The 14,078-nt window shown below is 36.1% G+C and overlaps 1 protein-coding gene across 5 annotated transcripts in view; it reads left to right on the top strand.

The window, feature by feature from the left end:
* Positions 1-14,078, top strand: part of CCDC18 (coiled-coil domain containing 18) — a 150,181-nt gene that overhangs the window by 61,246 nt on the left and 74,857 nt on the right. For all 5 annotated transcript variants that reach the window (XM_084873374.1, XM_084873375.1, XM_084873373.1 and 2 more), the window contains 4 exons: positions 4,596-4,730; positions 4,888-4,965; positions 9,739-9,855; positions 11,159-11,326. In XM_084873374.1, coding sequence (XP_084729500.1) covers positions 4,596-4,730; positions 4,888-4,965; positions 9,739-9,855; positions 11,159-11,326 — 498 coding nt within the window. The remainder of the gene's footprint in view (positions 1-4,595; positions 4,731-4,887; positions 4,966-9,738; positions 9,856-11,158; positions 11,327-14,078) is intronic.

The following is a 14,078-nucleotide window of genomic DNA, read 5'->3' as shown; positions in this document are numbered from 1 at the left end:
GACCTCTTGGTGCATGGGCCAACACTCAACCACTGAGCTATCCCAGCTAGGCCTGGGTCATTTTTAAATGCTTTTCTATATATCACTCCTGCCATTTCTGTTTTAATCTTTCTTTTTAAATTTAAATATATATTTTTATTATTGATAGTAGTACAGATATCTCTTATTTCTGTCCCCCTTCCCCCTCTTCTCCCAGCCTCTACCCACCCCCCAATCATTATTTTTTCACATTACCAAACTAAGTGATTTTGTAGATTCTTTTCTATTAGAGATATCAGTTGCTTGAAGACTGGTTGAGAATAGAAGCACTCTTAACTGTGGGAGGAAAGTAAATAGTAAAAACAAAAGAAAAGAAAAAGGTGTGAGACCAAGAACCCAAAGCTAAGTAAAAAATATATTATTTGTATATGCTTAATAGCAGAATGGAGCTAATGAGGAAAAAAAAATGAGCTTGAAATATGGAGCAATAGACATTATTCAGTCTGAGCAAAGAGAGAGAAACATTTGAAAGAAAATGAACAGAACCTCAAGGGACCTTTGGGACAATATGATAAGGTCTGACATTCATGTCATTAGAGTCCCAGAAAAGAGAATAAGATTGGTACAAAAAAAAATTGAAAAAATAATGACTGAGAACTTCACAATTTTATTGCAGGAAATAGCTCAGCCGATGTGGCTCAGTGGTTGAGCATCAACCCATGAACCAGGAGGTCACTGTTCAATTCCTGCTCAGGGCACATGCCCAGGTTGTGGGGCATATTCTCTTTCATTATTGATGTTTCTATCTCTCTCCCTTTCCTTTCCTCTCTCTGAAATCAATAAAAACATATTTTAAAATAAAATAAAGCCTTAACTGGTTTGGCTCAGTGACCTGCAGAATGAAGGGTCTTAGGTTTGATTCTGGTCAAGGGCCCATGCCTGGGTTGCGGGCTCGATCCCCAGTTGGGGCATGCAGGAAGCAGCTGATCAATGATTCTCTCTCATCATTGATGTTTCTCCCTTTCCTCTCTGAAATCAATAAAAATATATTTTAAAATAATAATAACAAAATAGAAGGAAATAAGTTTAGAAATTAACAAGCTTAAACAGGTTAAAAAAAAACAACCAACTTTAAAATACACCAAAGTTCTTGCTGAAAACCAAAAACAAAAATATCTTAAAAGCATCAAGAGAAATAACACATTGCATATAGAGGAACAAAGATTAAAATTACTGTAGATTTCTCAGCAAGAACTATGTATATTAGAAGAGAAAACATTTTGTGCTGAAAGAGAAAAATCCATAAACCATGGAATTCTATGTCCAGCCAAAACCGGTTTGGCTCAGTGGATAGAGCATCGGCCTGAGGACTGAAGGGTCCCAGGTTCGATTCTGGTCAAGGGCATGTACTTTGGTTGCGGGCACATCCCCAGTAGGGGGTGTGCAGGAGGCGGCTGACTGATGTTTCTCTCTCATTGATGCTTCTAACTCTCTGTCCCTCTCCCTTCCACTCTGTAAAAAATCAATAAAATATATTTTAAAAAAAGAAAAAATTTTAGCTGAAACCAGTTTGGCTAAGTGGATAGAGCGTCGGTCTGCGGACTGAAAGGTCCCAGGTTCGATTCCAGTCAAGGGCACGTACCTTGGTTTTGGGCATATTCCCAGTAGGGGGTGTGCAAGAAGCAACTGATCGATGATTCTCTTTCATCGATGTTTCTAACTCACTATCCCTCTCTCTTCCTCTCTGTAAAAAAAATCAATAAAATACATATTTAAAAAAATAGAATTCTATGTCCAGCAAAGATATTATTTAGGGAATATGAAGACATTCTTAAATGGAAGACAGTTTAGATTTTGCTACCAGTGTAGTTGTTCTAAAATAAGGTTCTTTAAGCAAAAAGAAATAACACCAGAAGGAAATTAGGAACCTCAGGAGTGAGGGAAGAACAACAAAAACAGTAACTATTTGGTTAGATACAATGCACTATTTTTCTTCCCTTAAGGTTTTATGACATCTGAAGAAAAAAATTATAGCATTGTCTATTGAGGTTTTAATATATGTTGGTGTAATACATTGAACAACTACAACATAAGAGAGGAGGTTAAGGGATGTATATTATATAAAGCTTCTACATTTTACTTCAAGTGACAAAATTTAAAATATGAAGAAATGAATATGTATATTATAATCTTAGCAAAACCACTAAAAATGACATAGTAAAGAGCCAATACATAAAATAGAATTCTGAAAATATTCATATATTTTTAAAAAAGACTGGTCAGTAGAAACAGGAAGGAAAACAGAATTCAAAGAGAAAACTAATAATGAAATGATATGTTTAACCATTTGTACACCATAAGCATCTATAAACACAAGCGGTGGACCTTTTTTAATTAAATTCAAAATATTGTGGTAGTTAACTTGTTAAATCCAGTCTTATCAAATATTACTTTATTTTTTAATTTATTGATTTTAGAGAGTGATTGAGAGAGAGAGAGAGAGGTATAAATTTGTTGCTCCACTAATTTATACATCCATTAATTGCTTCTTGTATGTGTCTTGACTGAAAATCAAATGTGCAACCTTGGTATACGGGAACGACACTAGCCAACTGAACTCCAAGGCCAGGATTCAAATATTACTTTAGATGTAAATGTTCTAAATAACCAAATAAAAGATGTGATATTGAATTTAAAAAACTGACTCAAATATATATGCTCTTCAAGAAATCCATCCTATATAATAAAACCCTAATATGCAAATTGATCAAACAACAGAATGACCGGTCGCTATGATGTGCACTGACTACCAGGGGGCAGATGCTCAACACAGGAGCTGCCCTCTGGTGGTCAGTATGCTCCCACAGGGGGATCGCTACTCAGCCAGAAGATGGTGGCACACTGTGGTGGTGGCAGGAGCCTCTCCTGCCTCCGCAACAGTACTAAGGACCCCTTGGGGGATGTCCGACTGCCAGCTTAGGCCCACTTCCCGAGGTGTCCCTGACTGCGAGAGGGCGCAGGCCGGGCTGAGGAGCCCTCCCCCCAGTGCACAAATGTGCATAAATGGGCCTCTAGTGTTAAATATAAAGATATAGTAGAGAGGTTAAATATAAAAGGTTGGAAAAAGATGTCCCAAGCAAAGAAAAGGAAGCTGCAATGGCTATATAAATATCAAAGTAGATGTCAAAAGAAAAATAATTGCAATTGAAAAAGAGGAACATTACATAATGATAAAAGGCTCAAACAGTCTTAAATATTTAGGTACCTAACAAAAGAATTTGAAAATACATGGAGTAAATGTGGAGAAGTCTGAAAGGAGAAAGAAATTAATACAAAATTATAGTTGGAGAAATCACTATTTTATGTAATCAACAAAATAAGTAGCCATAAAAATCAGCAAGGATAGCCCAGACAGTGTGGCTCAGTGGTTGAGTGTCAACCCATGAACCAAATACTAGAGGCCTAGTGCACAAATTCGTGCATGGGTGGGGTCCCTCTGGGTGGCCTGAAGGGATCGGGCCGAAACCTGCAGTCCAATGCCACCTGCAACTCCTACCTGCTTCTCCACTCATCCCCGCCCCACTGTGTCTGCTGTGGGCTTGAGCCAGATCAGTCCCAATCAGGAGAGGCTCGCACTGCCACAGCAGTGCTCACCAGCCATGAGTCATGCATTTGGCGCCCTCCCAAGGGAGTGGCCTGTGGGATTGGGCTGAAACCAGCTCTTTACATCCCCTGAGGGATCCTGGATTGCAAGAGGGTGCAGCCCAGACTGAGAGATCTCACAAGTGTACGATCAGGCTAGGGCATGTCCAGCCCATCTTGCTCAGTCCTGATTGGCCAGACCCAGCAGCAAGCTAACCTACCAGTCAGAGCATCTGTCCCCTGGTGGTCAGTGCACGTCATGGCAAGCAGTTGAGCAGCCTTAGCATATTACACTTTGGTTCGATTGTTCTGCCCTTTTGCATATTACCCTTTTATTATATAAGGGTTTCACCCAATAATAGAATATACATTCTTCTCCAGTGCACCTTCATGAAATGTGCACTAAGGTATGCCATACTCTAGGTCAAAATAAACTTTATCAAATGTAAAAATTGAAATCACACATAGAATGTTCTCTGACTTTATTGGAATTAAACTAGAAACCATTAAGATATCTGAAAAGTCCCCAAATACTTGAAGCTAAGCAACACACTTCTAAATAACCCATGGGATCAAAGAGTAAGACTTGAGGTTAATTAAAACAATTTACACTGAATGAAAATGAAAACACAACATAAAAATTGGGTGTAGCTAGAGCAGCTCTGGGAAGTTTATAGCATTAAATGCATATATTAAAAGCACAAAAAATCATGTATAAGAATGAAACACACCACAGAATGATACAGTTCAATTTCAGTCTAGTACTAGTGAGGAGTAAAGGGATAAGACATGGGTATGAGGTTTCATTTCTTCTCTAAAAGGAGGGAAACTAAAGGAAATTTGGTAAAATGCAAAAATCTATGTAATTTCAGTAGTCATTTAACATATGAGTATTAATAATTTTTGTGTATTAAAATGTTTTAAAATTTAAAAAATTAGACATAAAAATTAATATATCTTATTTTTATGTTAAGCTTGAATCTCAACTAGAGAAAAAAGACCAGCAATTTAAAGAGCAAGAAAAGACTATGTCCATGTTGCAGCAAGACATAATATGCAAACAGCATCATCTTGAATCACTAGACAGACTGTTGACAGAAAGCAAAAGGGTAAAACCATCTTTATAAAAATACTGTTTAAAAGCTGAGTAATATTTTAAGTTTATGTTTCTGAACATACCTTTATCAGATGTTAAATAGCATGTTAGTAAATGCTAAAATATTTATAAGCATACTTATATTTTTGCTTATCAATCTGTGTTTTTAGGAAATGGAAAAGGAAAATATGAAGAAAGATGAAGCTTTGAAAGCATTACAGAACCAAGTATCTGAAGAAACAATCAAGGTAAGGATGCTAATACTTAAAGAAATTAAAAAACAAAATTCTTAGCCCTGACTGGTGGCTCAGTTAGTTGTAGCATTGTCCCATATACCAAAGGATTGTAGTTCACTTCCTGGTCAGGGTACATAACTAGGTTTCAGGTTTGATCTCTGGTTGGGGTGTGTTTGATAGGTAATCAATTGATGTTTCTCTCGTACATGGATTTCTCTCTCTCTCTCTCTCTCTCTCTCTCTCTTTCTCTCTCTCTCTCTCTCTCTCTCTCTCTCTCTCTCTCTCTCTTACTTTCTCTCTCTCTCTCTCTCTCTCTCTCTCTCTCTCTCTCTCTCTCTCTTTGTGTGTGTGTGTGTGTGTGTGTGTCCTTCTCTATTTTTCCCTTCTCTCTCTAAAAAAAATCAATAAACATATTCTTAGGTGAGGATAATAAAAATGCTTTAAATTTATTTTTCTTAATGGGGACATTCCTGTGTTTTTTTCCACTTTTTTCTATAAATTGTAAAAATTATCAATATAAAAATAAATTAAGAGGTAAAGATATTACCTGGTCAATGAACTTAGTAGCTTCTGTAAGTATATTTTCTTCTATGTGAGTTTTGATATTTTTCTTTTTTATATTATCTAACCTCCATTATTTTTTTTTAACATTAACTATGTAATAATATTACTAGTTAAGAATTAACAGTGAAAGTGAAGGGAGATGAAACTATAAGCAGTCCAGTTTTATTTCTTTCTACCTGTTCTAAGTTTAATTAGGGGGTAAATTCAGAATTTCCAGATAAAATACAGTTTTGTGGCTATATATCTTCATGCTTAAAAGCATGGACTTTGGAGCTAAATTGACTTAGGTTTCAGTTCTGGCTTCACGATTTACTAACTGACATAACCTTAGCTAGGTTTTTTTTTATGCTCTCTGAACTTTAATTTTTTTTATCTATAAAATAAGAATAACAATAGTGTGAGATTCAAATTAATGAGGTACATAAAATGCTTAACATATGCTAAGTTACTCATAATTTAATACGTAATTACTATGTATTTAGTATTTTCTCAGTTGCATTTTTAGTGTTAAAAATAGATCCAAACATACTGCTACCTTTATTCTGTCATATATGGCTTGAGTATAAAGGCATTTTAAAAATCGGTGTTGTGTAGTACTTTCACCTAGTATTCTAGTATTTTTAATCCATTTTGTGACCTTGTATACCCTGTAAACACAATTATATGTTTATCCATAATTTTCCTATAGTATTTCCTGAAACTTTTAACATTTCATGCCATGTCAATTCATTTATTCATGTAAAACTAACCTCTAAGATAATTAATACCGTATTTCCCGGCGTATAAGACGACCTTTGAAACGAAAAAAAGTCAACTGGGCTTTTTCAGTGGTCTGAATTCAGGTCTCAGCAGAGGGAACAGAAAAAAGAGGACGGATAGAAAGCACCTCACTTGGAAATCTATAATAAGTTGGCACTATACCACCGCCCTAGCAGGCTTTTTACTAGAACACAGTGTAGCTTCGGGTACAGAACATGTATAATTTGCATGCATAAAAAGCCTGCTTGGATTGGCTAGAGTCAGAGAGGCGGTCTATTTAAAAAAGAACTGGTGTTGCCTCGGAAGTGGGGGGTAGTCTTATACAGCGAATATAGGCCTAAACCTATGTTTTAACTGTAAAATTAGGGGGTCATCTTATACGCCAGAAAATACGGTATTCAAAATCACTACTGTACAAAGGTTGTGAGCATGAAATAAACTTATTAAATAAAATTTATATTGCCACTTAACTCCTGTTTTTATTTAAACCACCTAACACATCTAGCCCATCATCTGATAAGTTATTTCTACATATTAATAGCCAGATAAGAGACAGGAAGGAAATCAACAAAAGAATGAATTATGATGTTGGTTTTATTCCCTTGGCACCTTTAATAGTTTTAGTGTCATTGAGGGGAAAGTCAAAATTAGAAACAAAATTCTTATAACTGAAGTTATACTGAATAATTCTTTTTTTAAAAATTGATTTCAGAGAGGAAGGGAGAAGGAGAGAGACAGAAACATCAGTGAGAGAGAATATGCCCCCTACTGGGGATCGAGCCCACAACCTGGGCATGTGCCCTTTGACCAGAATCGAAACTGGGACCCTTTAGTTCACAGGCTGATGCTCTATGCACTGAGCCAAACCAGCTAGGGCTTAAATTATTGATTGATTGATAGATTTTTAGAGAGAGAGGGGGGAAGGGAGAGACAGAAAGACAGGCATCAGTATGTTCTTCCATTTACTTATGCATTCTTGTATATGTACTGACCTGGGATTGGACCTGCAATCATAGCGTATTGGGACAACGCTTCAACCAGCTGAGCTACTCAGCCAGGGCCCAGTTTAAAAATGTATCACTGAGAAAAGTATGATACAGCTTCTAGCTTAATGAGAGCTAGAAAATTGATGGGAAAATTCTAAACAAGTAATAAGAAAATCAGTAAATTAAAATCATTTTTTAGCCTGATATTAAATAGAATTGAGAGAGTGTTTATTAGATTTAGATTTTATTTATGTATGTTTTGTTTGTATTTTCCACTCTAGATCTTCCCCCCAAGAAAAGATAGTCATAAGGCGTGGGGGGGAGAAAAAGAGCTTAGGTGTTTTGTTGAAGAAAGGGTAGTGTAGAATTCCCATCCAGTTGCCCCCAGGCTGGCCCGTGTTGCTCTATGGTTAAACATCTACCCAGGCACTAAGAAGCCCACTAGTTTGATTCCCTGTCAGGGCACATGCCTGGGATGTGATCTTGATCCCCAGTGCAGGAGGCAGTTGATCGATAATTCTCTCTCATCTTTGATGTTTCTATCTCCCCCTCTCCCTTCCTCTCTGAAATCAATAAAATATACTGAGAGTGAGAGAGAACACCCGAGAAGCTCAAAATTACTATAAGGAAAAGAAAGGATCAGAACTGGCTCTGATCCTGGAGCCAGTGCTCCTGACCACTGACTACACGGCACCCAGCACTCGGCTGTGGACCAGACACCACGGGCACCCTCCGTGCAAGGCACCGAGCCTGCGAGGGTTATCTCCCCCGGTGTTTTTGTTGCTTTCAAATTAAGTTTATGTTGTCAGATCCAATCACATAGGGCTCTCAAGTCTTGAGTTTTTGAGAGCAAAAACATGGTGCATACTTAGCAGGGGTGGGGAGAAGGTGCAGAGGGATATGATTTGTAGTCAAGAAGGAGGTGAGAGGACCAGGGATCTTCTCTACCTTTTAGGAGATGGTTACATGGTGCCTAACGGAGGCACCAATATCCAATAGAATTTGGTGACTCTGTTGAGGATCTCTCTAGATCTATGATCTACCCATTCTGAGTCAAGCAGAGTCCTTTTCCCTGTCTTTCCCAATGGTAATGTCTCAAAAATCCATCTTTAATCAATAGTAGCTGAGAATGAATACAAGCTGATTGCCTTGGTTCAGTTTACTAGCTATGCATCCTTTATCAAGGCACTCAGGCTCTGAGCTTTGGTTCCCTAATGTGTAGAATAGTGATGGTTGTACCTTCCCCTTAGTAGTTGTGAAAGGCATTAGTCTATTCACAATATTTCAATTGTACTTTTCATCCCCTTTGAAGTCACTATAGCCATGACTGTATGACTTGATTCAAAGCAAAAGCAGCCTTCTCCTTAGTTATTTTTTCCCTAGCTGACAAAAACATTTTCACTTTCTACTGACTTCAGCATTAGCACAGTATAACAGTTTGTACTCACTTTGCTGTTTTTCTTGATCAATAAGAGGGAAGGTGATTCCTTGCTACCAGGTAGAAACTTTCAGAGTTGGTGTGCAGTTCACTTTTTCACTCCAAGAGTTTCCAGCAGCCTGAGTCCCTGAGTGTCTTTGATAGCACTGTCCTACCTGCCTAGTTCTAATCATTGCTGAACAGCTAGCATGAGTGAGAAATAAACTTTCTGTTTGTTTGCTTTAAGCCAAAAAAAAAAAAAAAAGAAAAAGAAAAGGAAAGACAGAAAGAAAGAGAAAGAAAGGAACAAGATAAGAATCTTATTAGCAGATAGGATATGGAGCATGTATGCAAACTGGCTCTTAAACTAAATTTTCAAAAAATAAATTTGTTGATTTGGGTTATTTGTTGCTAATTTTCTCTTTATATTAAGCACTTACATCTATAAAACCCTTGAACCAAGTTACATTGCTGCCTTTCTAAAACTATTTTCACTGATTCAAAGCAAAAGCAGCCTTCTCCTTAGTTATTTTTTCCCTAGCTGACAAAAACATTTTCACTTTCTACTGACTTCAGCATTAGCACAATATAACAGTTTGTACTCACTTTGCTGATTTTCTTGATCAAGGAGTAGACTCAAATACTGCTTACCTTTTTAAAGTGTTTGTTTTACAGGTTCTTGATGGCTGGCCCCTCTATTTTATCAGCCTTATCTCCCAAATGCACATCTCTAACAAATTCATACTATTGATACGCTGAACTCCTGCCAGCTTCTCACCATTCCCTTCTACATACTCTCTCTTCCTGGAATGACCTTTTACACTTGTTCATGTCCTATTTATTCTTCAACTCCATTCTCTGGTTTCCCACTTTGCAATGAAAAAATCAGTTTTTAAATAAATCTCTTTTGTAATAATATCTTATGTTCTAAGTTTGACTATATATTCACTGTTTGAAGCAGTGAATTAACATTAGGATATAAATCTATAAAATGTCGAGCATATAATAAACACTTATTAATATGAGTTGATTTTCCTGTCTCGAATTTTTGCTGCTTAGGTCAGACAGTTAGATTCAGCATTGGAAATTTGTAAGGAAGAACTTGCCTTGCATTTGAATCAATTGGAAGGAAATAAGGAAAAGTTTGAAAAACAGCTAAAGAAGAAATCTGAAGAGGTAAATGAATATTTTCTTTACATATAGAATATTTTTCAAGTGACTTCTTTTTGAGATATTGTTTATTTTCAAAAAACTTTACAAGTACATCTATTTTTTTAAAAATAATATTTTTGTCAAGAAATATTTTATTGATTTCAGAGAGGAAGGGAGAGAGGGAGAGAGAGATAGAAACATCAATGATGAGAGAAAATCATTGATTGGCAGCCTTCTGCACACCCCACACTGGGGATCAAGCCTGCGACTTGGGCATGTGACCTTCTCGTTCATAGGTCAATACTCAACCACTGACCCACACCAGCCTGTCTGATTGTATCACTTTAAATCAACGTGATATGAAGGAGCTCAGCATATCAAGATCATCTAATTAACCACCTTCTTTTCGGAGCAAGTGAAGAATATTATAAAATATTCATTAAATTATATTGCATTGTTTATTCAAATTTAAGTAATTTTTTTGGCAGATTTTTTTAGACTTTGGAAAACTAGGACAAATGGCATTTTCTTCTCTCTCAATATAAGTGCTTTCAGATCACTTTAAAGGTATCTTTTTAAGCAATTTGCAGGAATGCAATGTTCAAATCTTTAAATATTTGGAGTGAATAGGTAATGATTTTTTAGTTTGTATTGTCATTCCTTTATGTGTTTTTTGGACCATGAATATTCAAAAGTGCATTGCTAGGATATATTCTTACAAACAATAGCAATAATAGCAACAATAATGTAATAAATAGCACATAATACTTGTGCAGTGCTTTTGTGGCTATAGTTTATTTTTACTAAGGGAAAAAGATACCTCAATAGAAGTATGACAAAACTCCTGGCCTCCTGTGTTTTCTTCCTTCTTCTGGGAGGGGTCACATAGATATACTTCTTTATGTAGCAGTGAAATATGGTAACATCTACAGTATTTCTGCCCAGGGAAACCTGGTTATGACTCAAAGATCAATATTTTTTATTGGGGAGAGGGGGACTGGTCACTCAGGAACAGCAACAAGTATCAAAATTTCAAAAGGAAAGCATGATTCACTGTCGTAATGTCCTAGCCAGACAAAGCAATTTTGACATTCTCTTAGGGAATGTCAAAATCCACATTCCCAGACATCATCCACAGGCCAACCCTATAAGCATATCGCCTCATCAGAAAGCTGGACCCTGCCCCTCCACATAATAACCTATAGCCATAAATATAATTGTCCCACGTGGCAAGTGTGATAATTATCTAACAGGGCAGACAGCTTTGATATTTTGTGCTTTTTATTTTAAGCATGTCATTATAATGAGAAATGTATATATTTGTTAGGTATATTGTTTACAGAAAGAGCTAAAGATAAAAAATCACAGTCTTCAAGAGACCTCTGAGCAAAATGTTATTCTACAACATACTCTTCAGCAACAGCAGCAAATGTTACAACAAGAGACAATAAGAAATGGAGAGCTGGAAGATATTCAAACTAAACTTGAAAAACAGGTATATATTATTGGTCAAAATAATTTTACTTGTATGAAATAGAAATTTTTACAATTGATAGTACATTTTGTTAGTTATATAAATTGGTGTTCAATATCAAAGATTTTATATTATAAGAAATATTCTGTATTAACATTGTAAAATGGATAAAGTTCTAGTCCTGTGTAATGTGGCACATTTTGTTATTCCATACAACTTACTTATAATCTAGGCTTCTTCAATATTTTCTTTCTTCTTAGATCTGAATATAATTCCTATATGAATCATCAGACCTTCCAATTTCTTCTTTTTGGGTTAGGATTTGTGATAATTCTCAAAGAAATGCCAAAGCACTGCACTAAAAGAAAAATCACAAGGGATACCACTTCTAAAAATAAATTATTATGTCAAAGAAAGTATCCTTAGAAAATTTATACTAGAACCTAATCTTTGCTCTTTCATTCATTACCAAATTCATCTGAATTATTCAGATACTGAATTTAAAATCTTTTGTTCTTTGTCCCTTTTCCAACTTTAGAGAAACATGTAAAATAGAAAATGATGGTTCTGCATAATCTCACTACACTTCACCTTTATGGCTTTTTATCTATGTATTCTGAATTCATCCTCAGCCTCTCGAATGGAATTGAAGAATCTCCTCTCAATACCTTCAGACATTTCAGGCAGATATTATATATTTTCTTTTCTAGAGACATCACTGCTGTGACTCTCCATCTCTTTTGTTAAAGTGTAGACCTATTGCTTGATATGCCTGAGGTACAACTTTATTATGAAGTATTTCTTCATCTTATCTGTGTTAGATTCCCACTTCCTAGATACCTTGTCATTGATCTGGGTTTTGCAGGATTGATTATAATTCTTGTTCCTTCTGGAGTTGTTTTTATTTCTCTAATGGTGTTACAGTTTTCTCCTCCCTAAGTCTGTCAGTTCTTTTGTATTTTTCGTTTGGTGATTTTATTTCTTCATGATCTTTATTTTAAGAGAGATTTTTGTGTTCTCTTTCTTTGAGGGTTTAAAGGAATTTATATATAAAAATGTCTTCAATATTTGGTGAATATTTTCCTAGCTTGCATTTCTGTTCCATTATAAATAGATCCTGTGCTATATTCTTTCAGATTATTACTCATCTTTAGTTTTTTTTCTGCTTATTAATGTGCTATCTAATTAAGCACAGAGTAGATAGATTTTTCATAGTTCCTTTCCCTTTTTATCTGGGTATTGTTTTAATTTTATTCTTGAAACTTGAGTGGGTATTAATTGAGAGATTTTAGAAGATCAGGGAGGATATTAAAGTCATTGGCCAGAGATTAACTTTGAGATCACAATCATGTAAATGTTCATTGAAAACATGGAGTAGCTGAGATTTACTAGGAAGAGAATGTAGAATGAGGAGTGAGGAGATTGGCTTGGACAGATTTGTGAGGGATGTAGTACATGGAAGCAAAAGTAAGTATTTCATGATAAGAAATGATAGTTGGTATCATGGTCTGTTGGAATCAATGCCAAGTAAATTGAGGGTTGCAAAATATCTATTGGAATTAGCATAGTTTCTGTAGAATGACCAGATTACTATAGGTTGAGGAATGAAGGAAAAGTGAAATTGATACAACAAGCATAAGAAACTGAGAAGTTGGGCTATGCAGAGGAAGAAAGAAAGGGTGGTAGTTGGAGGGCGACAGAGGTAAGAAGGATGATTTTTTTTTACTGTAAAAGGGTCTTAAACATGTTTAAATTCTGATTAAAAAAAAAAAAGAAACCGGAAGAAAGAGAGAGGGAAGATAAAGCAGAGAATAGAGATAGTGAATAGCATGAGGGCCCCCCTGCCCAGTGTGGCTCACTTAGTTGAGCGTCATCAACTCCTGAACCAAGAGGTCACTGGTTCAATTCCCGGTCAGGGCACATGCCTAGGTTGCAGGTTCAGTCCCCAGGCGCGGTGCTTATGGGAAGGAGCCAATCAATGTCTGACTGTCTGTCTGTCTCTCTCTCTCTCTCTCTCTCTCTCTCTCTCTCTCTCTCTCTCTCTCAAAAAAAAAAAAAAAAAAAAAAAAAAAAAAAGAAATTAAAAAAGAGTTTGAGGTTCCTGAGGAATTGAACCCAGAATACCTATGAAGTAATTTGACTTGTATAGGACAGTGGTCGGCAAACTCATTAGTCAACAGAGCCAAATATCAACAGTACAACGATTGAAATTTCTTTTGAGAGCCAAATTTTTTAAACTTAAACTTCTTCAACGCCACTTCTTCAAAATAGACTTGCCCAGGCCACGGTATTTTGTGGAAGAGCCATACTTAAGGGGCCAAAGAGCCACATGTGGCTCGCAAACCGCAGTTTGCTGACCACGGGTATAGGAGAAAGAATACCTCCTTCACTGTAGCAGAACAGAAGGAAGAAGGAATAGGAGTAAATGCAAGTCATGTTGGGCATGAATACAGGTTATAATGTTTGAGGGTAGATGGGAATCTTGTAATCCTTCACTGAATGAGCCAATTTGTGAAGAAGGAAAGGAACATGATTTGACAAGAGAAGAAAAAACATTTAAAATGGGATTAATGAGAAGAATATTTACCATTATTTTGTCCAATTTTTTTAAAAAAATATATGTTTTTATTGATTTTAGAGAGGGAGGAAGGGCAAAGGATAGAGAAATGAAAATATGGATCAGCTGCCTTGTATACCACCCCTTACTGGGGATTGAGCCTGGGTTGTCCCTGAGTGGGTATTAATACTTTATACTCTGAATTTAGTTCTTCAT

This window comes from Pipistrellus hanaki (genome assembly GCF_964339955.1).
Source record: "Pipistrellus hanaki genome assembly, chromosome: 2".
Classification (NCBI taxonomy): domain Eukaryota; kingdom Metazoa; phylum Chordata; class Mammalia; order Chiroptera; family Vespertilionidae; genus Pipistrellus; species Pipistrellus hanaki.
This window is presented reverse-complemented; position numbering and strand designations above follow the sequence as displayed.